The sequence below is a fragment of the Molossus molossus genome, unplaced genomic scaffold (genome assembly GCF_014108415.1).
Source record: "Molossus molossus isolate mMolMol1 unplaced genomic scaffold, mMolMol1.p scaffold_m16_p_24, whole genome shotgun sequence".
In the NCBI taxonomy this organism is placed as follows: Eukaryota; Metazoa; Chordata; class Mammalia; order Chiroptera; family Molossidae; genus Molossus; species Molossus molossus.
In genome coordinates, this window is record NW_023425360.1 from 11,299,787 (window position 1) to 11,323,058 (window position 23,272).

Here is a 23,272-nt window from a genome sequence, read left to right on the forward strand (position 1 = left end):
CTCTGAGCCCACTAATCCTGTTTCTGGGAATCTCTCCCAAAGAAATAAACTAGAATATGCAAAGGTTCGTTACAACTTTATTTATAGTAGTGAATAATAGGAAGAAATCAACATATTCAAAAGTATGAAAATTAAGTATATTAAAATTTTGCAAAAAATATGCACATGGAAGATGAAAAGGAGGGGAATCCAAACTGATATAGTAGCGATCTATGTTGGGACGGCGTGAACATGCGCTTCCCTGTCCTCGTTTCTGAACCTCTGGTGCTGCATCGATAGTGGTCTCTCCAGCGTAGTTTCTACGGCGGTGATTTGTGGGCGCTCATTGCTTTCTCTTTTCAACGTGATAATTCTTCTCAACCGATGTCGTATATCCAGACACGACCTGCCGGCCGTGCGCCTTTGTAAGCCGTGCACCTTGCACGTGGCAGTGTGCTTCTCCGATGGCGGGATGGTGGTCTACAGGACGTGTTCTCTCGAGGCTTCCATTTAACATGCAGGTAGCACCGTCGTTCAGATGCTTTGGGAGCGAACGCCTTTTCACTTCTGGGCCTACGTTTACAGGTCAAGCGTAAAGTAGAATCTTCGGTCTCCAGCCACTTCACTTACTAAACGTGTGAGGAAGGACAGAGTTCTGGACTAGGAATAGAAAGGCTCGGGGTGCCCTTGGTGTTGTTTGGGGTCGAGGGAGGGTCCTCAGGGTCCGCACGGTAGCAGAGGCAGCGGGGAGGTGAAGAAGGACGACAGCGTGTGGCTCCGGAGGTGGCTGGGATGAGGGAGGGCGGCAGACCGCATGTGTGAAGCAGGCCGAGCTCCAGACCACAGCAGCGTAGCGGGGAGTGGCCATCGGTGGCTGCATGTGGACTGAAGTTAGGAGCTGCAGAGCAGAAGCCCAGAGGTGAGAGTCATGTGCAGACGTGGTGGAAGCCACGGTGGGGCTGGGGATGCACGAAGGCTGTGGAAGGAGACACGTGGCCCCGCTGGGCAGCCCTCGCAGAGCGACCGAGGAGGACACAGTGTCCGGGACGGGCCACGGCCGTATCGTGGGCGTTGTCTGGCTTCGATTATAATCTTTAGGGGCCAAATTTATTCTCTCCATCATGCAGGAATTTCCATTGAGTCAAGTAAATATGTCATCAGTTTTTTTAAAACCCATGGTCTTTTATTATTTTAGAAACCTCATTCAGTTTTTTTATACAAAAGACATAATTTTATAGACTTTTACAATGTCTTTTTGTTTATTGAATAATCAGCTGAAAGTTTGTCAGATTGTTACGAAACATTTGTCAAATATGAGATTCTTGAACCTTGTTTTGGATGAATTTTTCAGAGTCCTTTGAGATTTTCTGAATCCTTTGCATGTCTGTTCAACTTGGAATAGATTTCCAATAATAGAACATCCATCATATCGTCGCCCACAGTTGAGCCCTAAAAGAGCAGTGTGCCGGACAAGCCGTGCATCCCAGCCTCGAGTGATCTCAGCGATCGGGTGTTCTGAACTCGGAGCCAGCCTGATAGGATGGCCCGCCTGCTGGGGCTGAGACGAGGTCTGTCCGAGGTCTGTCCGTTCCTGGCGGCACGACTGTGCAGGGCCCTGGGGAACACATCCGTCAAGTTGGTGCCAGGGCGTAATTCACCATAAAACCCGAAAACACACTTGAACAACAATCGCATTAAATTCAGTGTACTCATTGACAGCTGGTTCTTAACTTCTAAACTTGTAGGCCATGCAAGGGGAGCCATACACTAAGAGTACCTACCTCAACAGTCTTTCTCCACAGTAGCTTCATTTTTGTCATTAGAGATGAAGTGGAGGCACCCCACTGGGCAGTGTGTCCTGTGCTCCACAGTGACAGGTGCGTTGAGAACGTCTTGTTCCGCCTGGAGTCGCCAGCCACTGACAGCACCCTGGCACCCTCCGTCCCAGCTTCCCGCTGCGGCCCTGCTTTCGGGCCTTGCGCCCCAACTGGGCTCCAGTTACGACTGCACCGTGGAGAGGCCCCACAGGCTCCGCAGGTCGATGAGAGCGAGCGCTTCTTGACGCATCCTTCTGCATGATGTCTTTGTATCGTCTCCTAGTGCACGTGAGCGGAAATACTGCTTTATCCTTCAGTTCGAGTGTAATCAAGTAAGAATCTCCTAAGTATTATCAGAGATTAAGAACAGACATACATGCCATTATTTAATTAAGAAAAATGCTGTTAATCTGTGCTTATTAATGTCAGTCTAACATTCTATTAGTTTCTATTAAACCTTCCTATTTTTGACTAAAATTATTCGATAAGCGTTTTATATCCAGATAATTTGCTTGGCAGTTGTCCCTGCCCAGCTCACACACCAGCTGGACTCCACTGGGGACGGCTCAGGGAGGAGATTGCTTTCCTGACCGCGCTCCTTTCTGAAGCTCACCAGCGGGCAGGAATTGCGCTCTGGGGTGCGGAGAGGAGGGTCGCCTGGGTGCAGGGCCTCACCTGCCAGGTCACGGAAGCTGAAGGCGGGCCAGGGCCTCATCAGGTCAGCTAGCAGCCCAGTCCCGCAGCAGAGCTAAATCACGGACATGCACGGAAACTGGTAGGCCACTGGGTAGAAGTTGTGGAGAAAGCGAGGACTGGGTGGGGGAGGGGACAGCGAGGAGACTCACCATCTGGAACCTGACACTCTGAATGACAGCAGCTGAAGAGACGCAGCAGTCCCCAAGTGCCACATCTCACCGCTCCGGTTTCTTTGTCCCTGAAAACATGCTGGTTAGGGTCCAACAAAGTTAATTATATCCTGTTGGCAAAACATCAGTTTTGAGTGTTTCTTGTAAATGATTAACCTAAATAACATATGTTTTTCAAACTCTAAATATAGTGTAAGCAGATATATTGAAGTGTCTACTTACTCCAGATTATCTTCAAGAATTTAATCCATAGTTGTATATTATTTTAACTTTAGAATTGATATGTCTATTTATCAGTTGACCCTTTTTCTTGTATACTCTTCGTAAAATGTTTCATGAACTGCCAAATTCTATATACATTTTAAGTGGTTTCAAATAATATTTCTGTTTCATTCAAGAAACGCTAATAAAATTAAGATGCGCCACAAACGAACACAAACACCCTTGACGCGGAGCAGATGCGCCGGCAGCAGCTCTCTGCAGCGGTGCTCGCCCTGGGCACCGTCTTCTCGCGGTGGGCCACAGGGCGGTTTTCAGCCAGTGTCACGCACACAGCGCTGCTTCTGGTCGTGCTTGCGGGTCTCCCACCCCGGTGCGCGTGTGCGTGCGCGCGCACACGCCCAGTTCTGGTGGATTCTGAAGTTGTCCTTTCTGCCTTACACTGGAGGGGAAGGAACAGAACAAATACAGCCACCGTCCCCTCTTGCCGGTCAGTGGAGCACGCCGCGCCGTGGACTCTGCGGCTCTGCCCGCCTTTCCTTCCCGGGTGGCCGGAGTGCCTGCCTTCTGCCGGTTTGTGTCCATTCAGACTGCTTGGTCGTCATTCCCACAGAGCCCCCTGCTCAAGCCCTGCCTGTGTCTGCTCTGCCTCCTGTTCCCTTGCCAGGTGTGTGCCCACTGGCGTGTTGCCTCCACCCTTCCCTGAGCGTGGTTCTGGCACCTTCCTGCCTGTGGATGTGCTGCTCCCGCACTTGCTAAGCAGGTGCAAAGCTGCTGAAGACGCCGCAGGTCTTCTCTCCTTTCCCAGTCCCCCCTTCTGCACGTGCTCTACACATGACAGGCGTGTAAATTGTAAAGGCAGTTCTCTACTGTTGTGTGGTTTGATTGATTGGTTTATTTTTTTGTGCCCCTAGCGGGAACCGAACCTGGGACTCTCTGGTCCACAGGCCAATGCTCCAACCGCTGAGCCAAACCAGCCAGGGCCTGTTGTGTGATTTTAGATGGTTGCTGCTGTTGTGGGAATGCCAAGTCCTAGCCAGAGAAGTTAGGGGGCCTGTTCAGTACCCCAGGAACATCTAGTTCATTCTTCTGAATATATATATATATATATATATATATATATATATATATGTATATATATAGCGCCAACTTTGTAATGAACACTAGGAATGGAATCCTTAAAAAAATATTTAATTTTTCAATTACAGTTTATAGTGTTATTTTGTATTAGTTTCAGGTGTATAGCATAGTGGTTGGACAGTTATATCCCTTACAAAATGTTCCCCCACCCTGATATTTCCAGTACCTACCTGGCACACAATACATAGTTATCACAATGTTATTGACTATATTCCGTATTACATCACCTTGGTTATTGTGTAGCTACCAATTTGTACGTCTTAATCCCTTCACTTTTCATTCATTCCCCCATCTCCCATCCCTCTGGCAGACGGGTCTGCTCTCTGTGTCTATGAGTCTATTTCTGTTTCATTTATCTTGTTCTTTAGATTCCGCATATAAGTGATCATATGATAGTTACTTTCTCTCTCTGACTTATTTCACTTAGCATGATACCCACTAGGCCCATTCGGGGTATTGCAAATGGTAAGATTTCATTCTTTTTTTTTTTATCCTCACCCGAGGACATTTTTGCATTTATCTTCAGATAGAGTAGGAGGGAGAGAGGGCGGGAGAGAGAGAAAATCGATGTGAGAGGGACACATTAAGTGGTTGCCACACATACGACCCCAAACGGGGCTGGGGACAAACTGCAACCGAGGCGCATGCCCTTAATGGGAACCGAACCCAGGACCCTCCGCTCTGTGGGCCGACGCTCTAACTGCTGAGCCAAACCGACCAGGGCAAGATTTCCTTCTTTTTTATGGCCGAGTAATATATTCCACTGTATATACGCACCACAGCTTTTTACCCATTCATCTGTTGATGGCATTTGGATTGCTTCTCTAATCTTGGCTGTTGTAAATAACACTGCAGTGAACATAGGGGTGCATCTGTTCTTTCGAATCAGTGTTTCGGGTTTCTTTGGATATATTCCCAGAAGTGGAATTGCTGGGTCATAAGCAGTTCCATTTTTAATTTTTCAAGGACCCTCCATACTGTTTTCTGTTGTGGCTGCACCAGTCTGCATTCCCACCAGCAGTGCTCAAAGTCTCCCTTTCTCCACACCCTCACCAACACTTGTGGGTTTACTGATGAAGCCATTCTGACGGCTGTGATAGCTTGTGGTTTGACTTCGCGTTTTCCTGGTTCGCAGTGCTGAGCGTCCTCTCATGTCTATTGACCCTTTGACGTCTTCTCCGGAGAAGTGTCTGTCCAAGTCCTTGGCTCATTTTTTAATTGGATTGTTTGTTTTTTTGGTGTTGACTTGTATGAGTTCTTTATAAATTTCGGATATTAACGCCTTCTGGGGTGTATCATTGGTGAATGTATCATTATACATCCCATTCAGTAGTTTTTTCTGTTTTGTTGATGATTTCCTTTGCTGTGCAAAAACTTTTTAGATTGGTGTAGTCCCATTTGTTTATTTTTCCTTTTGTTTCCCATGCCTGAGGAGAGGTATCAGAAAAAATATTGCTAACAGGAATGGCAGAGGGTTTACTGCCTACGTTTTCTTCTAGGGCTTTTATGGTTTTGGGTCTTACATTTAAGTCTTCAACCCTTTTTGAGTTTATTCTTGTATATGGTATAAGAATGTGGTCTAGTTTAATTTTTTTGCATGTATCTGTCCAATTTTTCTAGCACCACTTAGTGAATAGACTGTCTTTACTCCATTGTATATTCTTGCCTCCTTTGTCATAGATTAATTGACCATATAGGTGTGGGTTTATTTGGAGGGGGGGATCTCCACTATTCCATTGATCCACATGTCTGTTTTTATGCCAATACCATGCCGTTTTGATTACTGTAGCTTTGTAGTATAGTTTGATATCAGGTAGCATGATACCTCTGACTTTGTTCTTCTTTCTTATGATTTCTGTGACTATTTGTGGTATTCTGTGGTTCCATAGAAATTTTTGAAATATTTGTTCTAGTTTGTGAAATACAGTCTTGATATTTTGATAGGAATTGCACTGAACCTATAGATTGCTTTGGGTAGTATGGATATTTTAATAATGATGATTCTTTCTATCCATGAGCACAACATATGCTTCCATTTATTTGTCTTCATTTTCTTTCTTTAGTGTCTTAGGATGTTCCAAGTGGAGGTCTTTTATCTCCTTGGTTAAATTTATTCCTTGGTATTTTTTTTTAAATGCAATTTTAACTAGAATTATTTTTTTAGTTTCCTTTTCTTATAGTTCATTATTGGTATATAAATTTGCAACCAACTTCTGAATGTTTATTTTGTATCCTGCTATTTTACTGATTTTTTTTAGTGGAATCTTTAGGGTTCTCTCTATGTACTATTGGGGCATCTGCAAATAATAACAGTTTTACTTATTCCTTTCCAATTTGGATGCCTTTTTTATTCTTCTTGTCTGATTGCTGTGGCGAGGACTTCCAGTACTATGTTGCGTAAGCGTGATGAAAATGGACATTCCTCTCTTGTTCCTGATTTTTGGTTTTTCCCAGCTGAATATGATGTTAGCTGCGGCTTTGACATCTGTGGCCTTTATTATGTTCAAGTGTGTTCACTCTCCTAGGAGAGGAATTCTTAATCCAGTACATTTATTCTTTTATTCAATGTTTTTAAAGGAGCATCTATGTACTGTAGTAGACTAGACAGATACCAGGGACTATTCAAAATAGAAAAGTAATACAGGGTTCATGGTACAAAGTTTCTGTTACTAAAAGCACACTATGCACATGTTAAACTTAGTTTTTTATGTTATTATAAGTGATTTATTTTAAAAACATGGAATAGTAGAGTGACCTATGCTGTATTTTTTATGGCAGTTAACACTGTATCTTGGATTTGGTAATTGAGTTTGCAAAAAATATTTTTAAACTTTATTGTTAATTTTGTTTTCTATTTTTGCCCTGTTACGTTTGTGATTTACTTAGAAATTAAAATAGCATAATGGCCTCTATTTTATAAATGACATTTTATGGTATACCTGTTACTTGATTTTTAAAAAAATCTCTGGCATTATCTCCACCATTGAACTTATGTTAAGTTGGTGAACAGTAACCATTTCTATTAGGATACAATCCGTTGCAACTAACAGAAAACCATCTGAATTAAGCTTAAATAGCATAGGGCATTTACTCACTTATATGTGACTGGAAAGACCCCGAAGAGGCTCAGCTGCAAGTGTGGGAGGGCTTCTCATTTCCCCCAGTCCCCGTCTCCGCCATCCTGGCTTTCTTCTGAGTTTAAAAACGGCTCGAGAACGAAATGCTTCATGTGTAGAGGAACATAGACGCTTCCCTCGCCACCATGTAACTACTTCTTTCCCTAGGTTCTGACGGATGTTGGTGGATCCCATTCCCTGGTGAGGGAGATGCTGTTTACTTACTGGCTGGGATCTGAGTCAAGTGCCTGTCACTAGGCCAGTGTGGAGCAGGGCAGTTGATGCAGAGCCAGCCCACAGAACCGCCGGGCTGCTGCCGTGCGGAGGGCCAGCGGGAAGGGGCCGGTCACTGCTTTTATGTTCAGTCAGCTGGTGCCCCAGAGTGCCTGCCGGGAACACACCACCACGCACCTGCTGCCTGTTTCCTCCGAGAGAGGCAGGCCTTTCTAGTAGGGAAAGTTCAAAAGCAGGAATTAGAGGAATAAGTCAGATAATCCAGAGAAGAAGACCTAACGGCAGCGGGAGAACGAGGGGGCAGAGGCAGCGCCGCCAGGAAGAATTCCCGGCCGCAGGGAGGCTGCGGGGTCCCGGCCGCGGGGTTCTGGCCGCAGGGAGGCTGCAGGGTCCCGGCCGCGGGGTCCCAGCCGCAGGGAGGCTGCGGGGTCCCGGCCGCGGGGTCCCGGCCGCAGGGAGGCTGCGGGGTCCCGGCCGCGGGGTTCTGGCCGCAGGGAGGCCTTGGGGCTGGGGCTGGGTGAGCAGCAGCTCAGAGAGACCGACTCCCAGCTGCCTGCGCTGGCTCAGCGCCCTCTGATAGCCCGCGGCTGGGGTCCGGGGGCCGGTGAGAGGTGAGGCCTTGAATTTTTAGTGCTATCTCGCCAGGTCCAAGGACTAAGGCAGAAAACAAGTGGCATTAATCTGAAGCTTTATAGATATTTCACTTTTCTTTGCTTATTTTTAAAATACTCAAAGGTACATGATTAACTAACTAGTTTTCTTATAAATCTCATTTGAAATCAAAACGGGAGAATTTGCTTCATATTCACACCCAAGTATTTCAGTGAATCTTTTTGTTAATGAGTATTTCTTTTCCCCAGGGAATGGATTCGTAAACTCGAGAGCTTCTCCCAATTTGATTGGAGCTGCTGGTGCAAATAGTTTAGGTAAAGTCATGCCGGCCAAGTCTCCCCCTCCTCCAGCCGGTGGTGGTCTTGGAATGAACAGTCGCAAGCCAGACCTTCGAGTCGTCATCCCTCCTTCCAGCAAGGGCATGATGCCTCCACTGGTATGTTCAACCTTCCTCCAGTTTCATTCTTTAAAACACGTGTTTTACACATACTCAGTCTGTGTTTTCTTTTGGAATGTTCCATACTTCCGTGGACTCTAGACTTTTTCCTAATGATTATTTCTTTGTGAAATGAGCATTTGAAGAAACAAGTCTATTTTAAATACACAGAAATTAGATTATGGAGAAACAGGAAATAAATCTGCTTACTGGTTATTTAAAATCAAAGCTAAATATGGAGAGTTACTTTTGTGCTCAGTTTTAACGTCACCAGGCTGGGCCTCTGCTTAGAGATCTCGTCCCAACTGGTGAATGAAACCCGACCTGAGCATGTTTTCTGTACTGTGCGCACTGTAGTAATCTGTCGTACACGCTTTTCAGAGAGGAGACACGTATCATGTGATAGAACATTCTGCAAACCAAAGAGAACTGCTGTAGAATAGGGAGGAGCGAGAAAACTTGAGATTCTCCAAATAAGTTTTCTGTTTATTCCTTCTCAAATAACCTTCCCATTTAAGTCTTTCAAGAACATAGGTCTCCCCAGCCCAGGCCTTGACAATGTCCTTATAGTAACAGCCTCATTTACTTTTGAAAAAAAATTAGAATATATGTGCAAGTTTTTTGTTGTTAATTCTCACCAGAGGGTATTTTTCCATTGATTTTTTTTTTTTTCCAGAGAAAGTAGGAGGGAGGGAAGGAAGGAAGAAGGGAGGGAGGGAGGGAGGGGGAGAGAAACATCAATGTGAGAGAGACGTCAATTGGTTGCCTCCTGCACAGCTCCGAGGGCCGACGCTCTAACCACCGAGCCACACTGGCCAGGGCTGTATGCACGCTTTCCGCAGTTGTGTGTGGCCACTGCCTGAGGAACACGCAGTGTGCCAGCTGGTCTGTGTGCTTCGTGGCTTCTGAACTTCCACCTGAGGTTCATAGGTGAAAGTGATGCCATCAGGCTGTAGATAGTCCTACATTTGGATAATGCGTCAGATTCCCAGACACCTCTGTGCGCAGTCTCATCCCCCGAGAACCGAGCTTGCCGGGCAGCGGTGAGGAGCCGAGGGAGGGGCAGTACGAGGGCCAGGACCGGAGCTCGACGTCATAGACAAAGACGCACTCTGTCAGTCAGAGACACGGACAGCTGGACGCTGGCGCTGCCCGCCTTACAATGAAAAAATGCTGGGCAAACAGAAAGTTCCAGTTCTCCTTGAACACTTACAGTGCTGACATTTCAGGGCCACTGCCTGGCCCGGACTCTGTCTAGGGAGAGGCGGGTCCTGCTGGGACAGGACATTTGAGCACAGGCTTATCTGGGTAGAGAGGCGCAGGTAATGAGCTAAGCTACGGGACTGGGAACGTTGGAGGCCAAGTGTTCACTGGCCAGACTGTGTCCAACCCCTGGAGCCACGATCTGGGGGTGTCTGGGTGCTCTGTAGGCTGCTTCTCCGTGCACCTCACGGCACGCAGGGAAGAGGCCGGAGCGTCCTGGAGCAGTCTCCTCCGAGGTGTGTGCTGGAGGGGGCGGCACAGCGGGGGGCAGGGGTGTGGCCTGACCCTCTCCCTTCCTGCCCTTCGGAACAGGAGCCTCCTGTGAGGCCTGTGGGAAAGGAGACCTGTCTCAGCCACGTCTACACGCATCACTAGTAACGGCAGAGTTTAAGGACAGACTACATGTAGGCATTTAGCAACTCGTCAAGACTCTCATTTTGTAAAGAACATCATGAAGCCTCTCCATGGGATACTCAGAACTGACCATGTGAACTGTTAGCACCTTATCCCTGTAGGTTACGGTGAAAACTACACCCCCTAGTATTTTTTTTTTAATCCTCACCCAAGGACATTTTTGCATTTGTCTTCAGATAGAGCGGGAGGGAGAGAAACATCCATGTGAAAGAGACACATCGACTGCTTGCCACCCACACGACCTCAACTGGGGCCGGGCACAAACGGCAACTAAGGTACCTGCCCTTAGCGGGAACCGAACCCAGTGTCTCTGGTCTGCAGGCGACACTCTAACCGCTCAGCCAAACCGGCCAGGGCCCACCTAGTATTGTGATGTGGACTTTGTAGCCGCGGGTGTGTGCATATTCTGTAACAGTAGAGTTGAAGATCATTTCACCACATTCGGAAAAGCAGTGTTGTCCACGTCAGTTCTCGTCATAGTCAGCAGCCAGCCTCCCTCCTGTTTTATGCCGTTTCTTTGCAGATAAACCTGCTTCATGTATCAGTGATGATGCTAATAGACACCTTTCACAGGCTGACCAAGACACTTGGCTTGTTCAAGTAAAATAAGAAAAAGCTAGTTAGTAGATTACTTCTAGGGCAGTAATGTTTTCTGGGGGCGCAAGAGGAAAGGAGTTGACATACTCGTCATCTCTGTTCTGTGTGTGACTATCACTCACTTCTCCTACGGCCTTATTTTCTTCATGTGTCTGGGTTTTCTCTGTTGAGTTTATTTTATTCCTAGGAACACTATATTTGCAAATAGTATACATACATAAACCTGTGCTATTGAAAGCAGTTATACTTACTAACCAGTCTGAGTCTTGTTCATAGCACTGCTCACGATGGGCAGTAAGGACAAGGGCTTTCTGTCCACTGAGCAGCACAGAGGCCGCAGGAGATGCAGGGCACGCGGACCACACGGGCCAAGGGGCTTACGATGTGGGTTCGGGGGTAGCGTGCTCAAGTCCCAGGTAGACTGGTCCTGCCACTGGACCCTTCAACACTGGTGGTAGCATGTGCGGGTGCAGCCCGCAGAAAAGGAGGTGCAGTGGGGGCTGTCTTTAAACCCTGGCCCTGGAGAATTCAGAAGTCTTTCCAGTCTTTTGAGATCCACAAGTGTGGAGACAATGAGCAGTTTGTTTGTATCCGTGGCGTATATAATGGTCTGTCTAGAGTTTGCAGCAACTGCTAGTGTTCAAATAACATGTTTTCCTAAATACTTCGTTTCCGAGTACCGACAGTCTTAGTAACTCTCGTATCCCTCTCATGTGCCGAGCACAGTCGGAGGAAGAGGAGTTGGAGCTGGTGAGTGTGGATTCTGCTTGAAGGGAGTTGGAAAGATGTAGAGAGCACTAACTTTCTTCTTTGTTTTCTCCTAACCAATGTTCCCTTTGCTACACACATTGTTTTCTTGTTATTGAACACTATCCAAATACTTTGAATAACTAAACCGATCTACTGGTAATACAGTGTCTAGTTTTTCTATTTATAACTGTATGTCATGATCCATTTGATTCGTTGGAGGGAACATTGGAATAAAATGTTTAAAACCAACAGCTGCCCATGATCACAAAACATGTTAAAAGATTTTTTTAAAGGAAAGATGCAAAAATACCTTATATAGTTTCCCAAATTATTAACATATTTTTAGAAAATGACTTCACCTTCAAAGTTCCTCAGATTGTAACACATGGTCTTGTGTTATTTCTTTCTTTCAAAATGATGACATCATTTCTGGTGAGGTCACCTTTTCAGAGTTGGAATCACTCCACCCTGCATGGAGTGATCTGAACCACAAGGGGTAATGGAGCCTCCACAGTTTACTACTTTTTACTAGAAGATATTTCATTCGCAAAAGTAGCTATTAATATCTTTTTCTCCAAAACAAATGATTTCTATTTGCTTCTAGAAAACAAGTTTGACTAAAATAACTTTCAGTTGATCTGTTTCTTCTTTGGGAACTAAAACCCAAACCTCACAGAAGTGATCATGTTCAAAGTGATCAAAGTCAGCTGCTGATTGGAGGCCTTCAGGGGGAATATGCACTTGAAAGAGTGTAGTTCCCAGCACGGGCGGGGCTCAGGCTGCATGAAGCATGGGCAAGGCACCTGCTGGTTTCGTTTACATACATACATGCATGCTGGTGTGTTTTGCACCGTTTGTTTATTTTAAAATAAGATTGTGTTCTGTTCTCAGAATAAGAGTTCACTCTTTATTTAACTTTGTGATCACTCACAGTTTTATATGTGGTTTGGTACTGGTTAACTGGAATATACTAATTAGCTGTCACTGTAGTATTGGATTATATCATGTGCAGATTTAAACTATCTTTTGGGAAAATATTTTACTTAATGATACAGTGATGATTACCAAATGGAAGTTTACAATCCGAGATAAAATAATTCATATTAGATTAGACCTCACTATTTACCCTTCAGAAGTTGTCATGAATGCTTCCTTGTGAATTATCTAGCGACATGTCGCCTCCTAGTGGTTCTGGAAGTCACTCACTCTTGTACAATCCAGTGCCAGACACAATGTTACAATTTAGAAAGTGGTTCCTATTGGTTTGAACTCTAGAATACAATCACGGATGGCTCTGACCAAAGTGAGGAAGGACAGGTGTTCCGGAGCCTACTGGACTCCTGTGAGGGCCAGGCTACAGAGATTCCTTTAGCAGCCTTGCCGTGCTGTGCTACAACGGCTTGACTTCGTGACCGCTCCCGGGGACGAGCTGTGGGTCAGAAGTCGTACAGATGTCGGGCTGAGGGTAGTGGGCAGTGAGTACTGTATATCTGTGCGGTACTCCGGTTGCCTCAGTCCTCCCAGGACCGCTAGGCGGGCGCACCAGACCACTGTCTGCCCCCTTGACAGGCTCGGGGGCAGTGATCAGCCCAGGGCTTCCGGATGGTGGGTCTGGGACAAGCACCCAGGCTGTGTAACCACAGACCAGGTGGTCTTTCTGACGTTCTCTCACTTAAGATTGTACAGACAATACAAACGAGAAAGAAAGAAACTGAGGTCTGCATCCTTATCAAACCATCCACGTTCAAGTTATCTAGATCTGTCCAGAGGCCTTCGTTTGATTACTGGTTACCCTTTGAAAATGGGGAGAAAACCGGACCACTGCCTGGTTCTTTCTCATCTCAGGGCACTGAGTTATACTGGATGGATCTGGCTTAGATCCCCAGTGTCAGTTACGAGGCTTCACTTCTTTAGACACGACCCCGAGCTGCACGAGGGCTTCCTGTGCACGGACCCCCAGGACGTGGAGTTTGCTTGGGCCCTCGGGCCCGGGAAGTGTCCCCAGAAGCAGGGCCGAGGCTCTGCTGTGGCTCCTGCACACGAGGGGGCGGCCGGGAGCCCACTCGGCTGTTAGCGCTGTCTGCTCCCTGCTTTCCCAGGGTGGGTGAGGGCCTGGCGATGGAGCCCCCGCTCGTGCTCCCCCAGCCCTGCCCAGGCTCCTGCCACACAGCTCTGTGCCAGCCTCCCCTTGCAGGAGCTCCCGGAGCACACGCCGGAGCTGCTGTTAACAGGGGTCAGCGGCGGGCAGTGCTGGGGACGGGGGGCTGTGTGTGTGTGCAGTGCTGGGGACGAGGGGGCTGTGTGTGTGTGTGTGTGTGTGTGTGCAGTGCTGGGGACGAGGGGGCTGTGTGTGTTGTGTGTGTGTGTGCAGTGCTGGGGACGAGGGGGCTGTGTGTGTGTGTGTGTGTGTGCAGTGCTGGGACGAGGGGGCTGTGTGTGGGTGTGTGTGTGTGTGTGCAGTGCTGGGGACGAGGGGGCTGTGTGTGTGTGTGTGTGTGTGCAGTGCTGGGGACGAGGGGGCTGTGTGTGTGTGTGTGTGTGTGCAGTGCTGGGGACGAGGGGGCTGTGTGTGTGTGTGTGTGTGTGCAGTGCTGGGGACGAGGGGGCTGTGTGTGTGTGTGTGTGTGTGTGCAGTGCTGGGGACGAGGGGGCTGTGTGTGTGTGTGTGCAGTGCTGGGGACGAGGGGGCTGTGTGTGTGTGTGTGTGCAGTGCTGGGGACGAGGGGGCTGTGTGTGTGTGTGTGTGCAGTGCTGGGGACGAGGGGGGGTGTGTGTGTGTGTGTGTGCAGTGCTGGGGACGAGGGGGCTGTGTGTGTGTGTGTGTGTGTGTGTGCAGTGCTGGGGACGAGGGGGGCTGTGTGTGTGTGTGCAGTGCTGGGGACGAGGGGGCTGTGTGTGTGTGTGTGTGCAGTGCTGGGGACGAGGGGGCTGTGTGTGTGTGTGTGTGTGTGTGCAGTGCTGGGGACGAGGGGGCTGTGTGTGTGTGTGCAGTGCTGGGGACGAGGGGGCTGTGTGTGTGTGTGTGTGTGTGTGTGTGCAGTGCTGGGGACGAGGGGGCTGTGTGTGTGTGTGTGCAGTGCTGGGGACGAGGGGGCTGTGTGTGTGCGGGCGGGGGTAAGGGGCGTCGCTGTATGTGCTCCCCGAGTTCGCTGTGGACCCAGAACCGCCCCGACAGCGTGGCACTGCGCAGCGGCAGGGGCCGGGAGGAAAGCCCGATGCGCGCTGCACTCCGCGAGCCGGGACCCTCCGGAGGTTTTGCTCCCCGCACTGTGCACTTCCACGCGCGCTGTGCTGGCCCGAGGTGTCCAGCCGCCCCGTCCCCGCCGGCAGCCTGGCGTCTGCGCCTCGAGCCCTCTGACGCTGACCCCGGGCCGTCGCTCCTGGTCAGGCTCCTGTGCCAGGGCGTGTCCGACAGCAGTGAACTCCGCGTGGAAAAACTAGGGGAAAGGGAAGGTCAATGTAAAAATGTCCCTCAAAGTTAAATATTTGGTTATTCGCATTAGTATTTATTTTAAGGCCTCGTGTCGTCCCTGCTCGGGGAACGACGTCCGCAGAAGACCGAGCTCAGGCACTGTCCGGAGCAGGGAGGCCGCCAGTGCCCCGCAGTAACGGCTCTCTCTCTCCTCACAGAACCCGCAGCGGATCAGCGGCGCTCAGGCCCCCCAGCCGCTGGCCACGCCGGCCGTGTCGGTGGCGACGCCCAGCCTGCCCCCGCAGGGGCTGCTGTACTCGGCAGTGCCCGCCTACAGCTCCGGTGAGCGCGCTGGGCCAGCCCGGGCCTTCGGGTGGGGTTCCCCTGGGGGTGAGCAGCACGGAGCCTGGCCCGCGGGCAGAAAGGGGCGTCCCGGGAGCGCGCCAGCACGGACTTCTCTGACCCCCCAGAAACAGGCTGGCGCAGGTCAGGGTGCCCCAGGAAGGGGTGCCCATCACCCAGCGCGCCCCCTTCCGGGCGGGGCCGGAGCTGTCCCCTGCTGCGCCCCTGGGCCCCGGGCGAGGGTGTGGGCGGCCCCGGGCGTGGGCGTGGGGGCCGCGGGCTGGGTGCGCTTCCCCCCCCTTCCTCCACGCTCCTGCCCTTAGAGGCTGCGGTTCCAGGGCCTTTGCTTCTCCTCAGCCAGCCCGTCCTCACTCTGAGACGGACTGTCACTCAGTAGGTTTATCTAGACATCTCATCCTAAATACCCCATTTCAGGGGCCGATGGGGAACGCTCAAGGGCGCTCCAGTGTCCAGAGGGTGCTTTCCACCAAGTGGCGGCGGCGGACGCCCGTGGGCTCCTCCCTCACCGCTGACGCAAGACCGGAGGCCTCCCAGGAGGGGGGGGGGGCGGCTAGGCCCGGGGTTTCAGAGAGCAGAGCAGGGCTTTATCCCTCTGCTGCTAGGAGCGGACTTCAGGGTAATCGCCCGCGCTTGGCCGTCAGCCCGCCGTCCGCAGCTCCCTGAGGGTGCAGAGGCGGCGTCTGTCGCTGCCCGGATTCCACGTTCCTTTAAGCAACTGTCAGGGTTTTGTTGGAAACGAAGGTCTAAGGGCAATGTCCACCACGTTCCCACAGTCAGCATGGGGAAGGCCACGCCCATCAACTGCAGATCCGGAGGGAAGCCCGGGGCTCACCATGGCCACCCTGGGTGACACCATGCGGGCCTCCCCTCCCCGCTCAGTGGGGGTAAGGAGCCGGTCCCAGCTAACTTGGTACATATGGAGGGGAAGGCCTGAGGTTACCGGCTGTTCTGAGCCTGGAGAATGCAGGAGAAGAGGGATGTTCGGGAGCACGGGCCTCCAGGTGCGATGACAGCGCAGAGCATCCGAGACAGGTTTGCGGCGGACCGCTCTCCTGTGCTGTGCTTCACAGCCCCGCGACTAGTTTGTCCCTATCAGCTGTACTTGATTCCTTCACCATGTTCACCAGCCCCCCCAAATCCCTCTATTCTGACAATCCTCAAAATGTTCTCTGTATCTGAGATTTTTAAATTCATTTGTTTTGTTTTTAGATTCCACATATAACTGAAATCCTGTGCATTTGTCTTTTCTGTCTGACTTATTTCACTTAGCATAGCATCCTCCAAGTCCATCCATGTTGTCGCAAAGGGCAGGATTCCCTCCTCCTTCACGGCTGAGGCACGTTCCCTGGTCTGTGCACACTTCTGGCCCCTCTCTGTGGACACTCAGGTGCTTCCCTATCGTGGTTCTTGTAACACCGCAGTGAACTCAGGCCTGGATGTATCTTTTCCAGTCGGTGCTCTGGATTTCCTTGGCTGGATCATAAATATGGTAGTTCTATTTTTCATTTTTTTGAGGAAACCACATACTGCTTCCCACAATGGTTGCACCAGGGTCCCCTCTTCCCTACATCCTCGTCAACACTGGTCCATTGCTGATTTAGTGATAATGGCCATGCAGCAAGGGGGTGTAGTAATATCTCATTATCTCATTGTGGTTTCCATTTGCATCATTCTGATGATTAGTGACCTGACCTTGAGCGTGTTCTCATGTCTACTGGCCATGCCCTCTTTGGAGATGTCTATTCAGGTCTTCTGCCCAATTTTTAATTGCTTGTCTTTTTGGTGTTTGCATGAGTTCCTTACACATTTGGATATTAACCCCTTATGGGATGTAGCATTGGTGAATATCTTCTCCCATTCAGTAGGTTCTTTTTGTTATGTTGATGGTTTCCTTAGCTGTGCAAAAACTTTTTAATTTAATGTAGTCCCATTTGGTTTTTTGTTTCTCTTGCCCAAGGGCACATATCTAAAAACATATTACTAAGAGCAGTGTCATATTTTACTGCCTATGTTTTCTTTTAGGAGTTTTATGGTTTTGGGTCTTACATTTAAGTCTTTATTCTTGTAAATGGTGTAAGAAAGTGGTCGTTTCCTTTTCTGAATGTACCTGTCCAGTTTTCCCAACACCATTTATTGAAGAGACTGCTTTTCGGAGGACACCTGGGGCTGCAGCAGCCCTCCATGTCTCTCGGGGGGCCGCGCTCAGGCTCACGCTCGACGTATGGGCATAGCTTCCTAGCACGAGGGCCCTGGGCAGGGAGCCCGCGGGGGACCTCTGCAGCTGAGATCTCTCTCGTGACTTCATTGGCACACCAAGGGCATGGGACATGCCACTCTGCATCTCTGCCCCTTTCACCAGTGAGGTGGCTTCTTCTGGTCTTCAGGTGGTTCAGTGATGCCTGTTCCATCATTTAGCTGTGATTTGGATGGGGTTGTGGGAGGAGTGAGCAGTGGTTTCTACCCTGCCATGTTGACCGCACATCTCCCACTATACTTGTTTTTAGAAACAACAGTAGATTAGAAAGGACTTGTTTTCTACAAGTTCAGAAGGAATGACCAGAACATAAAAACAGAGTCAGACTCTCGAAACCGTCCATCACTAGCTCAGGCTCATCCTTCTAACAGACTCAGGCCCGGCTTTCTTTCTCAGCACTGAACCTGTTTAATTCACCACCTTATCTTTAACACGTTTCTCTCTCTGCCTTTTTAAAACGTGTTTGTGTGTGTAATCTAGTGTGTGATTTCTTTAGTATATAATCTACCTTCCTGTATAGATTTAGATCAGAAACATGCCACAGTCAGTAAAGGGATGAAGAGTGAGGTACCTCATCGTGCCTGTCAGCGAGGTCACTGCAGGTCTCAAACGTGTGCTTGGGTGCACTCACGACCGTTCAGTGTGGGACATTCACTCGGGCAGGAGCCGCGGGAAGCGGAGCGCGTGGTTGACGGGACTCCGCAGCCACCATTGCGGCCGTGCTAGAGCTCTTCACGCTGCTGGCCGGGTCCCCTGCACTTCGGGTCAGAGGAGGCGCTCCAAGGACGGGAGCCCTGTGGACGATGGCTGCGGGGCCAGGAGCTTCGAGCTGAGACTGGAGCGATGAGGGATTTTCTGGGCCGTGTTGAAGACTTTGGACATCATCTTGAGAGTTGGGAAGCCTTAAGAAGGCTTTAAGCAGTGAGGTGTCGGCCTTTGTGGTGTTGAAAGATCACTGGCTGCAGTGTGTGCAGGGGCAGAAGTGGGTGGGCCCCGGGGAGGCTTGAGAGACAGGAGCGAGAGCTGACCGGGCTTGGGGAGCGGAGAGGACCACAGGTTTGGGGCCCCGGCAGTGCGGTGAATGCTACTAAGGTGGGGAGCAGGTTTGAAGGAATGAGGTGTTTGGAGACAGCTGGTGAACCGTGAGGGGTCACTGTGGAAGGCATCAGTGTGATGGACCCCTCCCCAACCTCAGCTTCTGTGGGGAGGGAGGAGGTAATCTCAGAACAGAGGAGAAAGGGGGGATGGAGCCCTAAGAACCAGCACTGCTGCTTCAACTCAGCTGCTCCTCGTTTCGATCAGTCTACATTGTACGGGAGTGTACCAGGCTCAGGTGCGCAGCATTGCGGTTCAGCAATCTGTGCCTTACACAGTGCTTAACAAAGTACCCCCTGGCACTGCACATAATCGTTACAGCATTGTAGACTGTATTCCCTGTGCTGGACTGTGCATCCCTGTGACTGTTTTGTGGCTGTCAATTTTTTCCTCTTAATCCTCTAACCTTTCTCACCCAGCCCCCCAGACCCCCTCCTTTCTGGCAACCATCATCAGTCTGTTCTCTGTATCTTTGAGTCTGTCGATTTTATTTTGCTCTTTAAATTCCACATGTAGGTGAAATCATATGATATTTTTCTCTGACTTATTGCACTTAGCATAATACCCTCTAGGTCCATCCACGCTGTCACAAATGGTAAGATTTCATCCTTTTATGGCTAATATTCCATCGCACATATGTACCACAGACTTTATTCACCTGGGTTGCTTCTGGATCTTGGCTATTGTCAATAATGCCTCAATGAACATAGGGGTGCAGATATTCTTTCGAATTAGTGTTTTCGATTTCTTTGGAAATACGCCTAGAAGTGGACTTGCTGGGTCATAAGGCAGTTTCAGTTTTAATTTTTTGAGAAACCTCCATGTAGTTTCGCATAGTGATTGCACCAGGCTGCACCCCCACCCACAGTGCAGGAGGGCTCCCTTTCTCCCCGCCCTCGCCAGCACCTCGCGTGATCGCGCGTCGTGGCTTTAACTTGTGTTCTCCTGATGATTGGTGATCTTGAGCATCTTTTCTTACTCCTGGCCATCTGTCCTCTGCCTATTTGTTAAGTTGGATTGCTTCCCTGGCCCGGGGAGATATATAAAAGTGCTGCTAAGAGAAATGGCAGAGATTCTACTGCCTGTTTTCTTCAAGGAGTTTTATGGTTTTAAGTCTTAAATCCAAAGAAAGTGGTCCAGTTTTCCCAGCACCATTTATTGAATAGACCGTCTTTACTCCATTTATACTCTTGCCTCCTTTGTCAGATACTAATGGACCACAGAAGCATGGGTTGGTTTATTTGGGGCTCTTTGTTCCATTGATTTGTTTTTATGCCAGTACCATCCGTGTTCATAGTCTAGTTTGATAGCGGGTAGTGTGATACCTTCAGCTTTGTTCTTCTTTCTCAAGATTCCTGGGCTATTGAGGATCTTTTGGTTCCACATAAATGTTTGGCTTATATGCTGTAGTTCTGTGAAAAACACCATTTAGTTGCTTTAAAAAACTGTTAATTCACTGGGAAGACCAACTTCTTTAAACACCTCCCTTGAGAGAAAAAAGTTAAAAGTCGAGTTTTTTGCACCTCTTAGAACTAAATGGGAAAGACAAGTGTTAATGAGGAACTGAAATAATTGCGAAGAACAAATGTCCCAAGTCTCGGTCAAAGTGATTTTGACTGAAGCATTCATATACAATGACCTGTATCACACTCTTGTAACAGTTGTTCACCAACTTGAACGTGTGTTGCTGGCAGTACCTTGAAGCCACAGAACTAGCTGGACAAGAATGTCCCCTATGCTCAGGGACAGCGGCTTGCTGAGCGAAGGGTTCCGTTTGTTTATGAGGGTGGCGGGGGTGTATTTATTTAAAATAAGTTGCTTAGGGACAGCCTTTATAAAGTGGTGGCCTTTTAATTATTTACCAGTCTGGGAAAAGTATCTCAACTTTTTGTGAAATTATGAACAAACCTTTGGTACAAAATTGAAACTTACTGAAATAATCCCAGACCATTAAATACCGCTAGGCCCATAAACCTCGCAGAAGACATTTTGTGGGTTTTAGACACAGGTGTGTGGTTTCATGTTGTGAAACTCCAGGCTTCCCTCTCCCTGGAACTTCCTGAAGCTGTGTCGGAAGACGGGCTTTGCTAGAGGCTGTCTCTCTCCTTGTGTCTAGACTACTCGCTGAGCAGCGCGGACCTGTCGGCCCTGCAGGGCTTCAGCCCCCCGGGCGTGCTGTCCCTGGGGCAGGTGTCGGCCTGGCAGCAGCACCACTTAGGACAAGCAGCCCTCAGCTCCTTGGTGTGAGTAACTGCAACCCCCGGATCGGCTCCCGCCCCTGCACTCATTTCCTGTCCCTGAGACTTTCACACGAACCTCCCACAGCGACTAGAATGTTCCCCGGTGTCCTGAGCAGAGGCGAGGTCGGGGATACTGTCCCCCGCCTGTCCCGGGGCCTGCTGTCCTCCTGCTTCTACGAAGTGTTCAGGTGGCCCGAGGAATTGGAGAGAACTCTTGTTTACGTGGCTCTAGAGATCAGCTTGGATGCTGAGGAACGAGGCCCTCCTTGCCGAGATTCCGGCACAGGTGTCACCCCCATGCACCCCCCTTTTCCGATGATGCAGCCGCCTGCTCCCCTCCCCAAACCCTGTGTCTGAGTCCCGTTTGAGGAGGCAGCCTGCAGGCGTCCAGGCCCACTGGCCTCACTCTGCCCGGAGGGGCGGAAGACGAGCCACGCCCTTGGCTGGCTGCCCGCTCGCAGGGGAGGCGGGTGGGCTGTGCAGACCCGGCCGCTGCGCCTCACCCAGGGAACGCACGGGGTGGACAACAGTAGGTTTGCAGTTGTGAGTACACGGAACAGTTCATCCTTGTATTTTCCATACAAACAACTGTAAACGTACTTTCGACCCACCCTGTAAATGGAAAGGGTTTTACAGCGCTGCCCAGGTGGGAGCAGGCAGCACTAGCAGGAGGGAGAAGGGGCAGCTGCTTTGCAGAAGCAGGAGCAGGGCAGCCCCGGGAGTGCATCCGGACACCCAGCCTCCTGCCTCAGAGCCCCCGGCTCAGCCAGCCCTCCCCTGCATCCTGTGGTGAGGATCTCCTGGGGAACTGTGTCCTGGACAGAGGCTCGGGCCTGGGCTAAGCCTCCTGGCGAACACCCCGGACAGGGCCCTGCAGGAAGGTGGGAGTGGCTTGTGCTCGGTGGGGACAGCCTGTCATACCCTCCTGTGCTGGGGCTGACTTCTCAGAGCTGCCGCGAGCAAAGGGGTGCCTGTCGCCGGGCAGAGCCGGGCAGGGCGGAAGCAGAGCGAGTTGCCATGTTGCTCCTCTGGCATCCGAGCCATTAGACACTGACCCTGTGTTGGCTGCTCCAGCTACGAAGGTGCCAGGGTATCGGCACAACCAGCCACTAAAGGTCTCCACCAGACTGTTCGTTTTGGCCCTGCCAGGGAGATGGGATTCGTGGGGGCGGGGAGGCCAAGCACCGGCAGAAATGGTCAAAACCCGCCTTGGGGAAGTCTGACAGCATCTCAGACTGGGCGCTTTGCAGTCAGGCTCACCCACAAACCAGCCAACATCTTTCTTGTTTTTCCTTTAGTTCTGGAGGGCAGTTATCTCAGGGTTCGAATTTATCCATTAACACCAACCAAAACATCAACATTAAGTCAGAACCAATTTCACCTCCCCGGGATCGAATGACCCCGTCCGGCTTCCAGCAGCAGCAGCAGCAGCAGCATCAGCAGCATCCCCCGCCGCCAACCTCGCAACCCCCCCAGCCCCGGCAGGAAATGGGGCGCTCCCCTGTGGACAGCTTGAGCAGCTCGAGCAGCTCCTACGACGGCAGCGACCGGGAGGATCCACGGGGGGACTTCCACTCCCCGGTGGTGCTGGGCCGACCCCCGAACACTGAGGACAGGGAGAGCCCGTCTGTGAAGCGGATGCGCATGGACGCCTGGGTGACCTAAGGCTGCTGGTTGGCCCTGCTGCAGTGAACTGCCCTGCGTGTCTAGATGGGTCGGTAAGGACATGAGGTAAAGATATTTATATGTACACACATACATACATACATGTCCCTTCACATATGTATGTATGTGGGTGTGAGTGTGCGAGTGTGCGTGTTGCATACACAGAATCAGGCACTTACCTGCAAACTCCCTGTCAATCTGCAGGTGTGTGTCCCGTGGCAAACCAAGCACCCTGTAGGCAGAGTCTAGTCTGACACTTCCTTGGACTACTTGTTTCCTAAGATACCCAGTTTTTGCAGAGAAGCGTGTACCCATAGATAATTCTCCCACACTAGTGTGCAGAAACTGAGGCCTACTTGTTTCATTTAACTGTGCGGTGACTGTCGTACTTGAGAAAAGTGCTTTGTAGAACAGAGCAGTAGAAAGCAGGAACCAGAAAGCAATACTGTACATAACACATCATTTATATTAACCACCCAACCTGGCATGGGTCTCTTTTGCAAAGGGGTGCATGGTAAAGGGCTGTTGATGATTTAAAAAAAAAAAAAAAAAGCCCCACACGTAACTGTTTTGCACGTGCAAAAATGTATTGGGTCAAAGAAGTGATCTTTAGCTAATAAGAGAGAGAATAGAAAACGCATGAGATCTTCAGAAAATACTAGCCTAGAAATATAGAGCATTAACAAAATTAATATATTAAGTTATAATTGGAATATGTCAGAAGTTTCTTTTTACATTCATATCTTAAAATTAAAGAAACTGATTTTAGCTCATGTATATTTTATATGAAAGAAAACACC

At 49.7% G+C, this 23,272-nt stretch overlaps 1 protein-coding gene across 4 annotated transcripts in view; it reads left to right on the forward strand.

The window, feature by feature from the left end:
- MEF2A (myocyte enhancer factor 2A) overlaps positions 1–23,024 on the forward strand; it is a 91,796-nt gene extending 68,772 nt beyond the window's left edge. For 2 of the 4 annotated variants that reach the window (XM_036278120.1, XM_036278119.1), the window contains exons 7-11: positions 8,232–8,419; positions 11,420–11,443; positions 15,074–15,197; positions 20,684–20,810; positions 22,106–23,024. In XM_036278120.1, coding sequence (XP_036134013.1) covers positions 8,232–8,419; positions 11,420–11,443; positions 15,074–15,197; positions 20,684–20,810; positions 22,106–22,472 — 830 coding nt within the window. In that variant the 3' untranslated portion in view covers positions 22,473–23,024. The remainder of the gene's footprint in view (positions 1–8,231; positions 8,420–11,419; positions 11,444–15,073; positions 15,198–20,683; positions 20,811–22,105) is intronic. The other 2 variants (XM_036278123.1, XM_036278122.1) reach the window with 1 other exon arrangement.
- The last annotated feature ends 248 nt before the right edge of the window (positions 23,025–23,272 follow it).